This window comes from Podarcis raffonei, chromosome 9 (genome assembly GCF_027172205.1).
Source record: "Podarcis raffonei isolate rPodRaf1 chromosome 9, rPodRaf1.pri, whole genome shotgun sequence".
In the NCBI taxonomy this organism is placed as follows: Eukaryota; Metazoa; Chordata; class Lepidosauria; order Squamata; family Lacertidae; genus Podarcis; species Podarcis raffonei.
Genome location: NC_070610.1, coordinates 28,944,838 through 28,965,680, shown reverse-complemented (window position 1 = coordinate 28,965,680; position 20,843 = coordinate 28,944,838). Strand labels below are relative to the sequence as shown.

Here is a 20,843-nt window from a genome sequence, read left to right as displayed (position 1 = left end):
CCTCTGGGTTATGTTTGGGCCAAAGTTTATTCCACCAAGATATTAAGGGGACTCTTGTGAATGTCTCTTACTTGGGTGGATTTCCCCAATAGTTCCTGTTGCTTTAACCGAGAGAGCAAACATGCTCAATCTTAGCCAAGCCCTGCAAGAGGTAGAATTTTGATTTCATGTGATTTTAAAATTAATTCCAGGATTAGAGTGGAGGGATCCTCTAAGCTCCTCACCACTTTATTTTCTCTGGTGGCTGGGAATTTATTCGTCCACTGAGCTCACATTGGTGGAGTTAAGACAACCGAGTTAAAATTTAACCAAAACATGTCAAAAGTATACCCCAACAAATAAAGAGAATGCAAAGTAAAAGTTTCTCATGCCTCCAAAGATACGGCATTCTTTTGGTAAAAGTGACCCATGAGATCATCCCAGAGGATAACTCAACACAGGACTAATCCTACACAAACTAGGTCAAGAAGCTACACAAAGCTTAAACCTTCACCCCCACTTATACCATTGATTTCCACATACAGTATAATATTGACAGTCTAACCAGTATCCAATTGGCTTTCCAAAACATCCCTTCTCTCAAATGATGATCTTTAGCTGACACCCCAGGTGCCTAGTACATGTATTGCTCATGTATCAAAATATTCATCTTCCTATGTTTATCAAAAAGTCCAATAACTATTTGCATAGTTCCTATTACTTTGTTGCATCTCCTGTCCTACTCTCAGTCCAACCTGTTATATTTCCAGATACAATTCATCAGGTAGAAAAATCCCAAGTGTTTCCCCTCTACCACTGAAGGTTAGTAGTTCAGCAAAACTACACAGTACAAACTTCCTGGAATTACTAATTCATACAACTGAAGGATCACATGTTTGTTCACCACATTAAAAAAGAGGACTTCCTAACCCATGGAAGATCAGGATACCAGGGAGAAAAGCCTAAGCCTTAATTTCTAATCTGCAGAAAGATTTTGTGCACAAAGCATTCAAATGGGATTCTCCATTGCATTCTGAAATGGCGGCAATTCAGATTAGTGTGTAGATCACCTCTGAATCAACAATCCTATTCATGGACTTCCTGCACAAGTACAAATCAGAATTCAGAATCAAAGATGTTCCTCTCTTTTTCCCAATCATGTCTTTCCTATTCTATTTTTAAAATGTAGAATCAATTCATAGCTGCCAATGTCAAGAATGGTATTCACTTACCAGTTTTTGGATTAATGAAGAAGAATCCCTGTGGATTTCCACTGGTAATCTTGTAGGTCAGCTTGTCATTGGACCCTGAGTCTGCATCAAATGCCTCAATCTGAATGACCGACATATCCTTAGGTGAATTTTCCATGACTTCTGGGTAATAAACAGGCTGAGTCGTCTGCGGAGCATTGTCGTTGACATCCCCAACTTCTATATAGATTTCAACGAAGGAAGACAGAGGCACAACACCCCTGTCTGTTGCATAAACAGTAAGCCAGTAATGGGAAGTAGTCTCACGGTCAAGGAAATCAACAGTGGCTATTGTACCTGCATTGGAAAGGGAGAAAAAGAAACAGCATTGAGTATCATATCTACATGATTGATTTTATCGAACGTGGCACCTTTTTTTAAAAAAAGGATTTGCCACAAGTCACAAATGAAAAGCATAATGGTTTCCACAGCCTTGCTATTTTGTATAGACCAAAATGAAGCATTCTACTTTTTTATATGGCACAAAATTCAAGAAAAGGCAGTTAGTGATCACAAATGAACTGTAAGGGAAAATTCAGCCCATGATTATAGACCATAAAGTATAGAAGCATACGAGGCAAGAATCAGTATTAGGTACGACGCCTGTTCAGATGTTACCTGTCGCTCAATGCACTTGTCACCTTTTTTTCCCTGAAGGAAAAGATGGGAGCACACAAATTTGAGTTCTGGTCCTTTCCCCCTTGTAGCATCACAGTGCTAAAAGCAATGGCTGTAAAGGCCCTAAACTACTTATTTTTTGTATCAGGCCCTGCCTACACCATGACATAAATGTGTTACATGAAGTAGTTGGGGCCTGCTGGTTTGTCATGGAGAGGCTTAAAAAATTAAACTAGCCTTTGGCATGCCCATTTTTTTTAGAAACCTGGCAATATGGCATGATTTCATCACCGTTGTGGCTTAGGAAGGGAACCACAATGTGGACAGAATGATAACAGGACAGAGAGATCTGCAGCTATGGAACTCTCCAAACTATTTTGGATGGACAAAAGGTAGCTATCTGAAAGTACAGTATTTGTCCATTTAGGACATTAATGCCCACTTTTCAATTTGCATAAAATTCCCAACATATAGACCAGTACTGAATGCTTCACATCAGCCCTCCACTATACTAAGTTTCTCTTCTTTTCCAAACTTTGCCTTGTGAGGAAGGGAGAAGGAAAATTGGTAGCAAGAACTGCTGAGGTCAGCAGAAGACCTATGTTTAAATGTGTAGAGTTTTCAGTGACAAAATGAACACTTGCACTACCTACAGAGAAGCCTTCAATACCGCCAGTAATCCTGGGAGTTGTAGTCACTAAGATGGCTCCTCTGAGAGCTGTTCTTTGACATCACTTTCATACTACCACAAAGTTAGTTTGGAAATGCAGGGAAACCAATAGCAAGCAAGGCTAGAGACAGCTGGCATCAAGGTGAGCTCATTATGAGCCAAGTTAAACTCCGGAGTGGAATTTTATCTGCTTCAAAATTGGGGAGCCTTTTATAAATCAGCCATGTTCGATTCCAGTCCTGACCCACTCAAATTCAATTCCCCTGTCTCAATGTCTAGTTTAAACAATCCTTAAAGAACTGCTACTTAAGGAATTTTTGAACTACCACCAGATGTCACTGTAGAAGCTAAATTGTAAATGTAGCCAAGCTGAGACAATATGAAAGGCAAGCATCAAATTTATAAAGTAGAAATTCGTATCCTGCGCACATTGTCACCTTCTCCTTCAGACAAAAATGATGCTGTAGTGTTTCAGAGAAATCTGCTAATGCCAGTAAAGCACAGCAAAGCCACCTTAGTAAATTTGAAACAAATTGCCTTTTTAGACTTCCAAACCTCTTATTAGCTGCACATTATTCAGCTGCAATTTTCTTTATGCACACATAACAACCACACACCATTATTGCATCATTGATATAACATTATGCTACCAGGTTTTATTTCTGCTTTTAATGCTAAGTGTAGAAAACCCACAATAATCACTTGTAAAAAGAACAAGAGTTTGCATGAGCCAAGAGAAGCCAGCAGGCTTGTCTTAAGAAATGTCAAAGAACTGCATTACAGCCGGGTCTTTCAGTAGACCAGACGGAAGATGAACACTTCAGCTCTTCTGCTTCCGTTTCTTTTGGGTCGCACAGCCTTTCAAGACAATCTGCTCAAGCAATGCACAATTGCAACTCATTTTCTGCAGGGGCTATAGGTGTCTTAGAACAGGGGTTGGCGGCCCATGGGGGTCATTTAACCGGCCCACGAGCCACCCCCAAACCAAGCCACCCGCTCAGAGAGTCTTAGAAGGTGGAGAAACTAACATTTTAGCACTGGGGAAATAGATGCTGCTTCTAGATGGCTCATCAACTGAAAACGCAACTGCTGTGTGTGTTGTGCTTCTTACACGAGTGTCAGAGGTATATACACACACCAGCGCCTATGTCATTACTAGTGATATGGTCCGCTTCCACCAAGAGCTACCTGTGCCAGAGTGATATTGCATGGGAACTTGACACTTCTCAAGCAATGTCCCTTGTTAACTTTACACCCAACCACCCACATTATCCTATGCAGCAAGCAGGCGAGTTGGGTAACATTCTCTGAAGAAATCACATAAGATCAGCCCTATCCTAATGTCTACAGTATTCTGATCCATACTGCAGCACAGTGGGATGATGCCTGGAAGAGCATAACCCATGTGGCCTGGTCAGGGTGTGTAAGCATGAAAGGGAGTGGATATTTAACTAATTCCCAGGAGACATGAAACTGAAAGGCAGTTTTCTACACTTTGCCTTAAGACACATCCACTCTCAACACACAAAGAATGCAGCAAGATGCTTCTTTGTAAGATTAGACTGTAATGCTATATGACTTCTTTGAGAGTAAGTCCCACTGAACTCGGCAGTGATTTACTTATGGGAATACATTATTAATTATTATTATTATTATTATTATTATTATTATTATTAAGAAAAAAGTGATACAGAAAAAAAAGGAAATGTGTGTGGGGAAAATGTTTATAAGAAAAATATATACACAAAAATGCAATATATTCTCATATAAATTGATATAGTTTTATTTGCCTAATACTTATGAAGATGTTAATAGCCTGCTACATTCTGTATATTCTGTATAAACTCACTCCAAACGTTATCATATTTATCCAAACAAAGTCTGCATCTGTAAGCAGTCCATTCATAAACTGCGAGTGTTGTCATACTGTCAATCCAATGATTAAAGGGTATCATATCTTTATTACCCCAATCCATCACTATCAGTCTCTGGGCCACCATCTGGGAAGACTTGCATAGGATCGCACTATTAATATTCCATACCTAGGATGACCCCACCCTTTTCTTATGGAAGCTCCCTTCCCTGTGCTCATGGAAAATGGGCTCTCTCAAAGGTACACCACAAACAAGAACTCTCATATTACATGCCAAAGCTTAGCCCATATTGCTTAAGAGGTGTGAGGGGAAAAGAACCACATATTCTGCTCAAGGTGAATGAGAATGACAATGCATGCATCATGCGCAAGGAATAACCAAACACAGTGGTACCTCAGTTTAAGAACAGTCTGATTTAAGAACGATTCAGTTTACAAACTCCGCAAAACCGGAAATAGTGTCCCGGTTTGAGAACTTTACCTCGGTCTAAGAACGGAATCAAAATGATGGAAGGGCACCGGCAGCGGGAGGCCTCATTAGGGAAAGCTCACCTCGGTTTAAGAATGGTTTTGGTTTAAGAACGGACTTCTGGAACAGATTAAGTTCATAAACCGAGGTACCACTGTAAAGCAATCATTACAAGAGACTACCTTGGCACAATTATAATATCCTGCCTATGTCACATTCTGAGGTGGCTCTCTCAAAAGTAGCAAGTTAGTGTTAAAATGGCTTTGTTTTCCCAAGTCTTTCAAGTGGGCAGACACTGAGTGTTAATTAAACCATCCCAGTTACATTTTACAGATCCATTAATACAGTTAAAGGAGTGATGCTGGAATGGAATGTGTGTGTTTTTTTAAAAACAAAACAAAACAAAAACAAAACCCACTTCATTAAAAAGTAGAGATGGTCCTCCTGCTGCCTTTTATGCTTGGCAAGATCAGTAAGACTTGCACAAATGTGGCTGAGTCTTTATTTGGGTCACCGCTCCAGATTACTAGAAAGCCTCGATGGAGGGAAAAAACACACCACACAGTATATTGCAAAATCAAAATGGGTTCAGAGTTCTTGGAGGAATAACTAACTCTGGTGTAGAATTTTAAGTATTCCAACTGACTGCTTCATTGGACTTAATTTCAACCAAATTTCTGAACTGCATTTGACATGTCATGAAAAGAAACATTGTACAGTAGTACCTCGGGTTACATACGCTTCAAGTTACAGACTCCGCTAACCCAGAAATAGTACCTCGGGTTAAGAACTTTGCTTCAGGATGAGAACAGAAATCATGCTCCAGCGGTGCAGCGGCAGCAGGAGGCCCCATTAGCTAAAATGGTGTCTCAGGTTAAGAACAGTTTCAGGTTAAGAATGGACCTCCGGAACCAACTAAGTATGTAACCCGAGGTACCACTGTATTTTCTTGTCAGCAGTGGGCCTGTGACTTTTTTTTTAAAAAAAAATGTCTACAGTACAAATCTATTGAATTTGTGGGCCAAACCAACATAATTACCAACAGGTATCAAAATAGTAGTATCTTCTTTATTTAAAAAGGGGGGGCTAGTCTTAGAGCAAGCAGATGTGTGGCAGCCACTTTAAACTCAAGAAACCAGGAAATTGTCCTTAATTTTAACCACATGGAGCCTTCAATTTTCATCAGGTCAGCCAAAACCTCTCCTTAATGAGTGTGGGGTGAAAACTGAGAAGGATATGGACAACACTCAAAAGACAGGGATGTGGTCCCAATGCAGTCCTCTAGACTTCTGTGTCTGGTCCTTTGGACTCTTCCCAGGCCACATCCACTCCTCAACACTCGCCCTCTTTTCCCATGCCACATCGTTTCCCAGATCTACTTCATATCCTCCTTAAGTGTTTCTGCATGGCCAGAATGTGTCCCTGCTTGCCAAAATGGAGGAACGAAACGGGCGTGAGAGGTGATGTAGAAACTAGCATACTGCCTCATTGGATCCACCTTTGTTACTATGTTGTAAACCACTTTGTGGCCAATTGACAACAAGTGGTATGTCAGTTTCATTCATTCATTCATAAATAAAATGGGCCTGGAAAGCTCAGGGCAAGAAGCAGCCTATGAGGGGCAGAAATGCAGCAAAAGGCACAGGTGGAAATAACTTTTAATTTGGTACATTTGTTGAAGGGCATAGGAAACTATCACAATTCCCACAGGGCCTAATAAACCATAGAGAGATTAAGCTGGAAGAGGTGTCACCATGCAAAGGAGATACAGGATATCATTTAAGTATTTCATGTTAGGTCACAAATTGTCCACGGTTGGCCACAAATTGTAGAACTTTTTAATAAATATCTAATCATTCAAAAGCTTCTCATTCCCAAACTAAATATAGCAATGTTCTGTTTGAAAGCCATGTGTTTCTTGACATCATCGCCCTCAATGTAAATGTTCTCTCTATCTAACCTCTCTTTATCTCACCTACATACCAACTCATGCATTCATTCTCATCTAGGGTCTTTTTTAAGTGAGCAAAAAAAGAGGCCAACTTCCTTGAACCTCTTCTCTTAAGTCTCTATTCTTATGATTGTGCTCTTTGCACTTGTTCCAGCTTGACTGCGCTGGTTCCATTAATGATTACCACCAAGGAGCAGGAGCTGACTAAGCTCAGCCAAGCAAAGTGAATCATCCACCCATTCTGAAGCAAAGCATAATATGTTAAACAAATATTTCTTTTATGCACAATATTGTTTATGAATCTGATTAATAGTGTGACAAGTTACTTTTAGAATGAAGCTGAGGAACACTGAGCAAAAGCATTTATACTTCCCTATAGTAGCTACACCCCTCGATTATTAAAACACAGTCACAAAAGTACAAGTGTTAGAACCTATAAAAACTTTAACTTGGTTTGGATCTTTTTTTTAAACAAAGCTTCATTTCAGAATATGAACACAAATTTAAAAGCTTTCCATTTTTAATTTATGCAAAGCTAAACAAATTCTCTGAGCTTGAATTTTCTATAAAGCTTTGAAACTTTTAATATAGCAAACAATTATTTCGACAACATGTCATTCACTTCCTTCACTTGCTCTTGTGTTCTCATATGTTCCTTCACTTTTAATTTGCTGTTTAGCACTAATCAGAGTTTACCATTTCGGACAGCACAAGACACTATGGTTAGGGTTAAACTGAAAACCAAAAGGCAAACAATAAGAAACAGGAGAGATGGTGTGGGATATGAAAACCCACCCTAGTTTCCAATCCTCAGTCTCAAAATCATTATTTGTAGTCTTATATGCTTTTTGATAAAAAGCGAATTCAAATAAATTAAATGAAAATGCATAAAGATGCTCAATTTAAGTGCACATGCATTTTAGAAGATTGATATCAGTTTTCTGAAGTTATGCAAAGCACTAAAGCACACTCCCAAAACTAAAGTCAATGGAGTGGTCAAGTTTCCCACTAGTAAGAAGTAATGAGTAAGAAGCAAGGACTATTCATGTGACCCTGCCTGACCAGTGAGAGGAGTGGGTTATCCCAGACATTAAGGCTGTCCTCCAGGAATCTTTGGGGAATCAGTATTCCTCACCCCCACCCCAAAATACGCACACAAAACTGATGGATGAGGCAACTTATAAACTAGAGTACAGACTTCCCCAATGAAAACCTAGCTGAATTCAGAGAGCTAATTCAAATTATTGTCATTATCATTACTATACTGTTGTTTTTTAAAAAAAAAAATCCCAGGATTTAAAGATATCAATAGGCCTCTTGGTGGCCTATCACAAGCCTCCATTTCCTGTCACCAGTACAGCTCCAAGCCAAGGGCAGAGGCAGATGAACTGACCTCTGCACCTGATAAGATTGGACTGCTAGTCAGGTGCAGGAGCAGAGCAAGCTGCCTCACCAACTTCTGGCTGGATGGCAATAGCACAGCTCCGATATGGAAAGGGATAACAACGGTGTGATGTCTTATCCCTGACCTTTTGCTAAATCATTTCATGTGCATTTTGTGATTGTGGTTGTATCCACAAAATCAGGGACAGGACCCAGACCCACGAGGCAGTGGCATTTCTTGACAACCACGAATGTTGTTGTTTCCTGGGGAGATCTGATCTACAGTAGTACCTCGGGTTACATACGCTTCAGGTTACAGAATCCGCTAACCCAGAAATAGTGCTTCAGGTTAAGAACTTTGCTTCAGGATGAGAACAGAAATCGTGCTCCGGCTGCGCAGCGACAGTGGGAGGCCCCATTAGCTAAAGTGGTGCTTCAGGTTAAGAACAGTTTCAGGTTAAGAACGGACCTCCGGAATGAATTAAGTACTTAACCCTAGGTACCACTGTATTTTAAAAGTTCATTTGTGTCCATTAAACTTTAATTAGTTTAATGTTAAGTAAGCGTTCAGTGCGCTTCCAACGCCATAAATCTTATCTCAGCAGAGAATTTCGTGCAGCGGTTGAAGAAGGCAGGAGAGTCAGTACCTTTCAATGAAGAACCCTGGAGCAAGCACTTTGGAACTCAGGAAAAACTTTATTTACAAAAAAAAACAACCCTTGGCGATAAAGCACACATGCTTTTATCTCCAGCATAAAGAAAACTTTACTCTAAACCTAACTCATATCAGCAAACACGCCCATGGCCACAAACTGAGTCTGCGAGTCAGGTCAAGGGGGAAAAACACACGGGTGAACTGACTATTTATACAAACTAACTCACATTCTTGGATGCTTAATGACTTCCAGCTGCTCAGTGATTAGAGTGACTTGTTACCTCTTAACCCTTTAGTACCAACAATTTGTAGTCAATTAATTTAGGAATGTTGTGAAGCAACTATAGGTAAATATACTATAACCTTATATAAGCTGCAGGAAAACCCCCCGCTACCTGGCATGTAACAGAGTCTGGAGAAGATTTATGGCTTCCTATCCAGAGTAAACGGCGTTCCATGTGCTGCGCTGGCTCGCCAGATGCAGCTTGTCACGCTGGCCATGTGACCCGGAAGTGTCTTCGGACAGCGCTGACTCCCGGCCTATAGAGTGAGATGAGCGCACAACTCTAGAGTCTGGCAAGACTGGCCTGTACGGGCAGGGGTACCTTTACCTTTACCTATCCAGGGCAAGTAGAGAAGAATATTTAAATCACCACCACAATAGCAGGCATGGGGAATTTCTGGCCCATGGACTACATTAGCACTGGCAGTAGTCCTAATGTGATCCATTACAGTTTTCTCGCCAAACGACACCCACCTGTCCCAAACCTGTCAAAGTGGCCTATGGACCACAGAGAACACCATTTGTCATCAGACTGTATTGAGAAAAGAGCAAATCTGGACCTAGGTATGGATCATACAAAGCCTGCATCCCAATACTGTACCTATGAAATGTTTGCTATGCTTGCAGAATAAAAACACCCGCATTCCAGTCACTTCTTGAGTTGAGCCACTAGGCACAATGATAGTAGCATCCCTCTCGACATAGTTACAATACTTAACACTGAATATGCAAAATAATTTGGAAAGCACTACAAGTATCAATTACAGTCAAACAATTCACTGGTGATTAACAGATGCAGAAAATGCCCAGTGAGCGAATAAAGTACTGGCTCAAATTCTCCCTTTATACACACTTGCAAATGTGAGTCAGAACGTAACCTGCATGTTTTATGAATGGCACTGAAGGCAACAGAAGCAGGCATTTAATAAATGCAGCACTGTAGCAGAAAAAGATTAATTAGTTCATACTGCAACAGCTTATAGATGACAAATCATGCCTGCTTTGAAAAGACAACAATTCAGTACTGACCCCACTCCCCTCAAATTGAATAGCCTCAGTGCAAAGAGGGGAGTTTCTTCTCACCGAAATTAAGTATGTACAATCCAAAACAGGTTTATTATTTTGCTACAGACTGACACAACTTTCCATATGCCAATTCTATCCCATTAGCAAACAGTAATGCCCCCAATTCCCACAGATAATCCTCCTTAAGTGTGCTTATCCATCAGAACTCTCATTAATAATATTAATGACTCTGTAATGGAAATCAAAACCTGCAATTATTATTATTTTTTTCCAGCAACTGCGTGGAAATGCAGTTAAGCAGACCATATCCTGGGAGTGACATCTGAAACAAAGTGGAAAAATTTTCTCCTCCGGAACATGATGCTCAAAAAATTGATTACAATTCCTAATTAATCTGAATTCTAATAAGCTAGGCGTTTCTTTTAAAAACACACACACATTTCTGCCGCTTTTTGCATTGTTCCTGCAATGTGCTATACACAACATTATGCCAAAAATAAATTATACTTTGCATAAGTATATGAAGTAAATAAAGTATAATAAAGTAAATTATACTTTGAATTCTGTGTATGATTTTAACTAATGAATTACTGTATGGAGACCAGTAGTTGCAACCTTTAAAGCATTTAGCATAAGGCAACTACTATGGACCAAAACACCTGCCTAGCCAGTATTCCCTGCCCTGTGCTCATGTGTGGCCCCAGCCCAGAGATTTATCATTAACAGACTGCACACTTGTGGCCCCAAGTGACATTCAAGCATCAAGAGTGCTGACCAGAGTGCAGCAAAGATTGGTTTTGCTAAGCACACACCCCACCCACACAATGATATGATAAAAGGCTGCCATGAGCAGGCCTTGTTATCTACCATCTGTGGAACCACAGAAAAGGAACTACCAAGCTATACTGTTAGATTGGGTGGGGAATTTATGAGCCAGTTGACTCATAAATGTCAATTTTTACATCAAGGCAAGTTGTTGGTTGTTGTTGTTTTTTTTTGGTTATTGGTTTTTTTTGAGAGAGAGAGTTGAAAATGACAGTTTATCTTAACATTTTCACCAGGCAAAAGTTGTGAAACAGAGTTCCCGATTTTATTTACTGTAAAACATTTTGGATTCCTCATCAGGAACACTGGTTCAGAGCTACTGGGTGACACTGCCCAAATAATATATATATGTATTTCCCAAACCATTGCTTCTTAGCCTTTTGGCAGACATGTACCCCTTTAGAGAATCTGGTGAAAACTCCCCACTCTCCAGATTTTTCCCCACAAAGAAATTTGTGAAAAGTACAGTGGTACCTCAGGTTAAGTACTTAATTCGTTCCGGAGGTCCGTACTTAACCTGAAACTGTTCTTAACCTGAAGCACCACATTAGCTAATGGGGCCACTCACTGCTGCCACGCCACCGGAGCACGATTTCTGTTCTCATCCTGAAGCAAAGTTCTTTACCTGAAGCACTATTTCTGGGTTAGCGGAGTCTGTAACCTGAAGCGTATGTAACCTGAGGTACCACTGTAATAGGGGGGGGAAATGAAGGCAATTCATAGCTCTACAGTATATCTATTGTGCCTAGTTCACAGAAACTCCCCCCCATGGGGTCAATGGACCACAGATTAAGAACCCCCACTACAAACCATGGTTTGACAGATCAGCAACATTCAATTGGCTTTTGCACTCTCTGCTCCTCCTCTCTCCACCCTGCATCGTGCCATTTTCAATTTTCTCCAACCAAATTTGCAGTGACATCGTCATCAGGCATTTCATGGCTAGCAACAAACTCCAAACCATGACTTGCAAAAATAAAACCCAAATGACAAAACATGTGAGAGTGAAAAGGGAGGGGGAGGGGAACATGTTTTGTGTTGCACTTTTCCAATCTTCCAAACCATTATTTGAAGGATCAGAACATCTGTCATCTGAAGCAACCTGCTGCATTCACATTTTTGTGTGTGCATGCACATTTGCACAAGTTGTAGAAACTTTTCTTTTGAAGCGAACATCTTAATTTCATTAGATGGCTTCTGCCTTCAGGATTTAAGAAGCAATTAATATTTTAAGAATAGAGATAAACTGAAGAATTGCCTCAGGCTGCTAAGAGTTTCTAGCTGCAGAATATAAATTGAAACTGCAAAATATACAACACTTGAGCCTCAGAAGCACAATAAATATGTAGCACCCAAAATAAAAGTACTTAATTATTCTTTTTCGGACGAGAAGTGTTAGCATGGTATAGTGCTTACAAGAATGACCCAACAGTGCTGGCTGAAATCTCTTAGAATCATAGAACTGTAGAGTTGGAAGGGACCCTGAGGATAATCTAGTCCAATGCCCTGAAATGCAGGAATATGCAGCTGCCCCAAACGGGGATCAAACCTGCAATCTTGGTGTTATCAGCACCACGCTCTAACCAACTGAGCTATCCAGCCAGCAAATGGCCTTATACAATCTATACCCTTGTAGCCTCTACCTACCAGTCTATAATGTGGAGATAATAATGGTGAACTATCATAAAGATGTTGTCAAATGTTCCTGACATGTCTGTAAACTGTTAGGAGCACTTAGAAAAAGCCTACGCAAATTTAAATTATTTTTATGCTGCTCAATCAACACCTTCGCTAAACAAGTGGCACTAGAAGAATAACACTATTCAGTATTATTAAATGAGGGATGGGGCCAGGGAGAGAGATGGTGCCACTGTATTGCCCTTAAAAGTCCGTCAGCTTCCCCACCCCACTTCTGTACCTTCCTCAGCATCCAATTAAGTTCAATGGAATTTATCAAGCAACTAACAGTGCAATCCTACAAGTGTCTCCCTCAGAAGTAAGCCTCAAATGCCTTCAGTGGGACACGCTCAAGGTGAATCACAGCCCTTAATTACTGAATCCTATGCAAATTTACCTGGGAGTAAACCCCACTGAGGGACACAGGTGGCGTTGCGGTCTAAACCACTGAGCCTCTTGGGCTTTCCGATCGGAAGGTTGGTGGTTCGAATCCCCACAACTGGGTGAGCTCCCGTTGCTCGGTCCCTGCTACTGCCAACCTAGCAGTTCAAAAGCACGTCAAAGTGCAAGTAGATAAATAGGTACCGCTCGGGCGGGAAGGTAAATGGTGTTTCCATGTGCTGCTCTGGTTTCACCAGAAGCGGCTTAGTCATGCTGGCCACATGACCTGGAAAAACTGTCTGCGGACAAACGGTGGCTCCCTCGGTCAGTAAAGCAAGATGAGCACCGAAACCCCAGAGTCATTTGCGACTGGACTTAACTGCCAGGGGTCCTTTACCTTTACCTTTTTAAGCCCCACTGAACACAATGGGATTTACTTCTGAGAAAATATAGGTGCAATTGGCTTGCAAGTGATCCACTGTGGTGTAATAGATAAACCATCTAACTTGGAGCAGGAAGATCTGAGTTCAATATCTTGACTCAGTCATTAAGCTCAGTGGCTGATCTTGGGCCAGTCACATCTTCCCAGCCTAACAAGACTATTACAAGGAAAATTGAGGGTAACCCATGCCTCATATATGCCAAACTATGCTCAGTGGAGGACAGCAGGACACAAAAGCTGAAAGCCAACTAGGTGCAGGATGACATCCATGATGTTCATGTTCCTTTAATATTCATATTAAAATTGTGGTCTATTTTTCATCCATAGAGTAAATGAACACACAACCAATTGCCATCATAAATAACAATAAAAAGTAACCCATAGTGCACGATCAAATTCTCTTCCAGATAGAAATGAAGACAGATGGACCTGTTTATTTGCAGCATGCATGGCACTCAAGATAAATCTTGTATCACTATTCCTCCAAGTTCCATTATGTTCTGCATTTGTTATCCTCCAATAACAACTGTGTATGCTCCAAAAGAAAACAAATAAAAGCTAGGTAATGACAAGCCACACACTCAGAAAGATGACTGCTATAATAAGCTTTGCCTCCTACAAAACCCAATGGACAAGCTTGGTAAGGAATATATACAAATGCCTGACTTGCTCCAACCACCCATCCACAGTGCTATTTTGTACTCACCACAGAAAACCCCTTCCCAGAAGTTTCCAAAGCTCCAGGAAATAGTGTCATTCTGTTTGTTAAGGTACCAGGAGACTCAAGTTTCTGGCAGAAGTAGGATGAACCAGGTATCTGACTCCCCGTACCACCTGGATAGCTCTCAGCATGAGACAGTCATTTGGTCTGATGTCTGCTGCTTCTAGGGAGCCTTCTGATGGTCACGTGCAATAAAAGTGGTCAAAGCGATGAATGTAAATTTTATCTTTGCACATGAGTTCAGTTTCTACACACACACACACACACCCCTCTATCCTCCATCCAGTAAGCAAGGGGCATTATCAGAGTTCAAGGACGCATTCTGGATAGGTAAGAACACTCAAGGAGCAGCACCAGTGGGTGGTGTGGCCTAGAAAGACATAGCCTCCAATGTTTCCCCAATAGAAAATAGGGACATCTTATTCCATCATCAGGATCATCATCATCATATGTATACCCTGCCCATCTGACTGGGTTGCCCCAGCCACTCTGGGTAGCTTCCAACATACATAAAAACATAATAAAACATTTTGTAAAAAAAATCTTCCCTATACAAGGCTGCCTTCAAATGTCTTCTGGAGATTGTATAGTTACTTATCTCCTTGATTCGGGGGTCGCATAACCCCACACCCCCCAACATTACTTTGATGAAAACAGGGGTGTCCTGAAGAAAAGCAGGACATTCTGAGACGAAATCAGAAACCAGGACGGCTTCTGTAAATCCAGGACGGTTCTTAGAAAATAGGAACACTTGGGTCTGGAAAGAGCCCCTAGTTCAGAGGGCCAAATACCAATACCCAGAGGGCCACATTCTGCCCATGGGCTTCAGATTCCCCACACCTGCCCTATGTAACTGCTGCCCTGCACTTGCTTCCTTTATCTGAGCAACTCACCCTTAAGAAAAGAACATGAAAAGACATGTCTTACTTTGTATTGCCTCATCCCAGGCTTGTTTACCAACTCTGGAACCTGACCAACAAGCTGCCTTAAACCACACCATCCGTGTCTGCTAAATTAACTGACCCCACTTGGAAAGCCAGGGTGGTATAGCGGTTAGAGTGTCAGATTAAGACCATGGAGACCTGGGTTCAATTCTCGCTCTGACCCAAACTGGGTGGGTGTCACTGGGCCAGCCACTATCTTTCAGCCGAACCTGCCCCACAGGTTTGTTGTAGGGATAAAATGCAGGAAAGGGCAAGAGAACCATTGCACTCCTTGGGGGAAAAGGCAGAATATAAAAATACTTAAACAAAAATAAAACCATTTTCCTTTGTTCCAATCAAGAGGCATGCCCAGATCAATTCTATTTATGCAGAAACACAAAAGATGGGTTTCTGTGATGGATGATAACGCGTACTCTAAAAGCAGATCTTTTTGCCCTTCAGACTGCCTCCAGGTTTAACCCAGTAAAAAGAAAAAAAGAAATCAGACTTGGAAAATTGTATGCAGTCTAAATTCATCATAAGATCTCTCTGCATAGCTGTTGGTCCAGTTTATGCATAGTTATGTCAGCAGTAAATTACAGAAAAGGGAGCAACTCCCAAACCACAGCTAGTTACAGCAACAGTTAAGCAAGTGTGCTGCTTTTTGTAGGCAAAAGCTTTCAAGCCATTCAACCTGTAGAATTCCCAAGGGCAAAAATTGCTCCTTTCTCTCTCCTGAAGCAGCCACACTTCTCATACCTCTAAGTCCCAGCTAGCAAAAGCACAAGCGAGCCCTTTGTCTGCAGTTTTGCTAACAGCATCCAATCAAGATATCAACAAAACTGAGTATTACTTGGCCGCCCATGAAAAAGCCAAACAAACAGCACCACATGGTTTTAGTGGTTGTTTCAAGTAGGCAAAACCAGTTGCCCCTAAGCATTTAAGCTACAAAGTACATCCTGTCATAGAAACAAGGAACTATTCAGCACTTAAAATGTCAGTTGGAAAAAATCAAACATTTCTCCTGTAAAACCCCTTGAAGCAATCCTTCTGCTGGAGGAGGAGTGAAGAGAGTCTTTTTTTTTTTTGAAAAATAATAAAAATAAATCTAAACTGAAATGTCAGTTCGTACACCGTATAAATACAACTATAAACCAAATACTGCATTGCAGAAAAAAATAAGACCTGCTGTGAACAACGTGCTTTTATTTACCCAAAGGGTGTTTTATTTTCTTGTTTTTGTGAAATATTTTGCCTCTCCCCACTTACTTTGAAGACACATCTCAGGGCAGGAGGAATACAAAGCTTACTTGTACTTGCTCAGGAACAAAGTTCAGCTATGCAATAATGTTAGTGTATGGTTGCTAGGCAGGTTTTAAGGTTTGTCTCCCTGGTTAATCTCATTTATTGATACTAATTAGCCAACAGAGTGTCCTATTAATACATAATATCATTCTGATAGGGATGGAAATAATAAGCCACTGAATTAATTGCTAAAGGACTGTTTACGTTAAATGTTATTCACCACCTGCAACAGAATTTTTTTTAGCCCTTATATGCTGAAACGTGGGCTGGAATGCTCTGCCCAGTTAGGTGCACTTAATCCCTCAGATTTCAGCAGTGCAAAGTGTAAGCCACTAGGAACAGGACTGCAGCCCTAGTAACCAAGCAACAATAACATTATTGCCTTCTGTGTTAATGATACATGTTCAAATTAACAATTTATACATTTACCACAAAAGAACAAACTACGTTAAAAAGATCTGGTTTGGTGAGTTTTTTAAGTGATATTTATTCACAGAGACACACCGCAGCAAGGCACACATTTTCAGCTGAACAATGCTGTGTTTTAGAACTACAGTGGTACCTCGGGTTACGAACAGTCCTGCTTATGAACGCTTCGGGTTACGAACTCCACAAACCCAGAAGTAGGTGTCCCGGGTTGCGAACTTTGCCCCGGGATATGAATGCAATCCGCTTCCGGGGCCACGGGAGGCCTATGTAGGGAATGTGCGCCTCGGGTTAAGAACAGACTTCCCGAACGAATTAAGTTCATAACCACCGTACTGCTAACAACTTTTTTTAATGCTATCTAGGGCAATATCTGGTTTTCCACACTGCTATTTATCACCAGCTAAACATCACAATATACTGATATGTCACAATGTCTGAAATAAGGATGGAGCTATGTAGAGGCACTGGCTGGCTTCAGAGTTTGTCCCACATTGTGATTTTTGCATAACACACACACACATGATTCACGATATATTGCCTGATCAAAAATTATGAAACCGATAATCACGATATGGACTGATTTGGACAATATATTGATATATTGCTCAGCCCCAATGCTATCTTTTTAGAAAAAAACAATCTCCCTTATAAGGCACACACAATGTAAATAGCACCAGCTTTTAAAGATCGAAACATACAGCTTTAAATCATCGTACTCAGAGCTACCTTCACCAGTGCCTAAGCTATCCCACTTTGATTGGATAGAATTAAGGTAAGAGGATGTTGCTAATTGTTCTGATTGTCCTTCAGCATATCAAGCTATGTATACCCTGCCATAAATGCATTTTCCCATTCCAAAAGAATTCCAACAATTCTCCACCGGCCATTTGAAACAGCTGACACAAATGACAAACAGATTTCAGCACAGACAAATAACGCTTCTGTTGTTTATCTGCAGAGGTTTCGCAGCATCGCGAGCTTCAAAAAGACGATGCCCTTTCCAAGTGAATGTGCTGCGTTGGTATTAGTGCATAAGCTCTGTGTTAGCATGCATGACGCTGCCGCTTACAAATCCTGGAGCCAACAACAGCTTAATCTGAAGTAAGAAGAAACTGTTTTCTTTTGACATCTGTATCTTTGTTTAAGACCTGGGTTTATGGTTCTTTTTGGTTCCTTCTGTACTTGTAAGTTCAAGTAAGATTAACTGTTCTGCTCGCATGGCACTCTGTGGGTGATGCAAGCCTAAATGGCTGAAAGAGAAAGGAAACTCAAGCGGGGGAGTTACACTGCAAACATTTAGAAATAAACTCTGGCCTTGATCCACACGTATATATTCAACACTGGATGTCTCATATGGTGGACTGAATGAGCTATCCCATCTCTTTTTAACATCAAGAGAACTTTACAAACACTGTATTATTTGCAATGGAGTCAGTTCAGCTGACGGTCATCATATGTATGCATGTGTGAACCATGTTTCCATCATTCCTCAATCTAAACCAGGCTTCCTCAACCTCGGCCCTCCAGATGTTTTTGCCCTACAGCTCCCATCACCCCTAGCTAGCAGGACCAGTGGTCAGGGATGCTGGGAACTGTAGTCTCAAAACATCTGGCAGGCCAAGGTTGAGGAAGCCTGGTCTAAACTATGGCTCTGGTGGTGAATAGTATCTGGGTCCAACTTTAAGCTGGATGGGAAGATTCACACATGAAAGTCACAGTGTGCTAATGTGACTGTGTACTTTTCAGGTCTGGTTGGATGCAGAGGAATTGGTGAGAGGAACCAGCTGGGGAACCCCCAAGGGAAGAAGGCTCAGCACATGGGGATTGGTGGTGGGATGATAATGTCAGAGGGAGAAGACTGGGGAGAAAAAGTGTCAGAAGCTGAAGAGGTAATAGGGTTAGTGAGCAGGGAGAGCCTGTGCCAGAGACCAGTCCAGAAACAGAAGCTGAAGGAGGAGAGGAGGGAGGCCAAGAGAAGTCCAGCTGGTGAGGAGGCATGAGTGGCTCCCCCTCCTGCTGCAACAAGTTCCCCTCCCCTCTGGTCTCCCAGGACCAGGAGAGACCTGAAGCCGGAGGAGCAAAGACAAGCACAAAGGCACAGTCTCAGCTTGCTTGGGGAAGCTTCCTCACCTTGTAGAGGAAGGGAACTTCAGTATCCGCAACTGCTTCGTGGGGGCAAGACTGCAGAGATGAGTTGCTGTGCTCATTAGGCTCGACACTCCGGTGCAGATCCTGTTTTTGCTAATAAAGAATTAACTCCAACTTGCTCAGGTGATTTACTGCTGGCTCATTCCTGTCAGTATTTTTAAGAAACACTAAAGTACACAACAGGTACACAAACATTTCACTAAGCCTACATCCAAGATATCTGTCACCACTTTATTCTGTCAAAGCATGCCAGAATATTTACTAATAACAATATCTTGTTTCTGAATGCAGAAAACAATCCAGTGAATATTAAGATGCTCTTAAGCCTCATCGCTTACCTGGTAGTTAAGCCCTACTAAACTCAATGAGTCTTACTTCTGAGTAGCCATGTGCAACACTGCTAATCATACAGACACAGCTGTTCACATCTAGATCACTGTTGTGTTTTGTGTTCACATGCCAGGATAGAAAGTAAAACTGCCATGGACCTGTTTTCCTGTGCTACTACCAAGCCATGTTCTATGGCTCACATACAGAAAGTTAAAAGATGAGACATGCACTGTCGCTCATCTCCATCCCAAGGAAAGCTTCACCTGCTTCATTTCTGAACTGCTGAAAAAAGGCATAGGAGTAGGGCTAGTTAAAAATATTGCAACCCTAACTTAGAGGGTCAAGTGAACAGAAGATTGATGAGTGTTAGCTCAGATATCTAAGCTAGGTGCCAAATGGCATCCTTAAATCTAGTTTACGGTTGCCACAATGGAATATCTATTTGCCAGGGGTTTGGACTTGATGGCCCTCCGTGTCCCTTCCAATGCTACAATTCCACGATTCTGTGATCTCAGCTACATTGCTTGCTCTTACAACAATTCACTTGTCCAGAATGCAAGGGGAAACACACACAGTGGAAATGGTATCAATTATGGACAGTGGCTGTCAACCTGGTGCCCAGAAATCTCCACTGAGTCACAAATGGACCCATTTCAGCAGCAAAATTTCCAATTTGAATTCCACCATATCCTTTTATGAACAGGTATTTTCAAATGTAAGCCTAACACTGATTGAGATCTACTGGTAAATCTCTGGATTTGAAGTAAACTGGCAATGATTTTTTTACTCAAAATTGTTTAACAATGGTCACAACAAAATGATGCACACACCACTAAATTATACTTACATGAAGAAAGCTTGCCCGAGGGGAGGGGGGTTAACCAGCAGCGAATTTTTATGTGGAAGGACTATGAGTTTCATTCAGCTCTAAACTCCTGGGCTCTGTATTCTTTAATTCTAAGTGCATCTCAAATTATAGTACACCCCACAAACATGAAACCTGTTCTTTCCTGTAACCTGAAGAAGCTCCTAAGAAACTTATGATTTCTGATCAGCAATTTCTGATCAAGAATGTACCTCACAAAGCTGCTTCAGAAAATATGTATATTTTTAAAATGAGGTTCATCATTGTTTATACAAACTAGATGGGATGAAAATTAGCTTCGCACTGCAAACCTATTTTGAAACAACATAAAAGGATGCTTTACATTTGCCAATTATATGTGTGTATGTGTTTTGGAGGGGTGGGGGTTTGTGTGTGTTTTGCCAGACTGACAAAGTTAAACAAAGAACATTCTGTACTGCATGTGCCATATTCATATTTAAATTCTGAATATGTATTCTCAAATATAAGTGATGGATTTCACTTAAGCAAAATGGACTTAAATATATTTTTTAAAAAATAAGCAAACTAACAGCAGCAGCATGTTACTATTAGTTGAGTCTACAGAAACTGGAGTCCAGTACTACAATATCTGGAGGAAATGGGGGAGCTGAATGAGAAG

General features: G+C 41.1%; 1 protein-coding gene across 7 annotated transcripts in view; it reads right to left on the bottom strand.

The window, feature by feature from the left end:
* The window catches only part of FAT1 (FAT atypical cadherin 1), a 131,195-nt gene that overhangs the window by 86,869 nt on the left and 23,483 nt on the right, over positions 1–20,843 (bottom strand). For all 7 annotated transcript variants that reach the window (XR_008332080.1, XM_053402389.1, XM_053402392.1 and 4 more), the window contains exon 3: positions 1,212–1,526. Coding sequence is in view for 6 of the 7 variants with exons in the window: in XM_053402389.1 (XP_053258364.1) it covers positions 1,212–1,526 (315 nt within the window). In the remaining variant the exon portion in view is untranslated. The remainder of the gene's footprint in view (positions 1–1,211; positions 1,527–20,843) is intronic.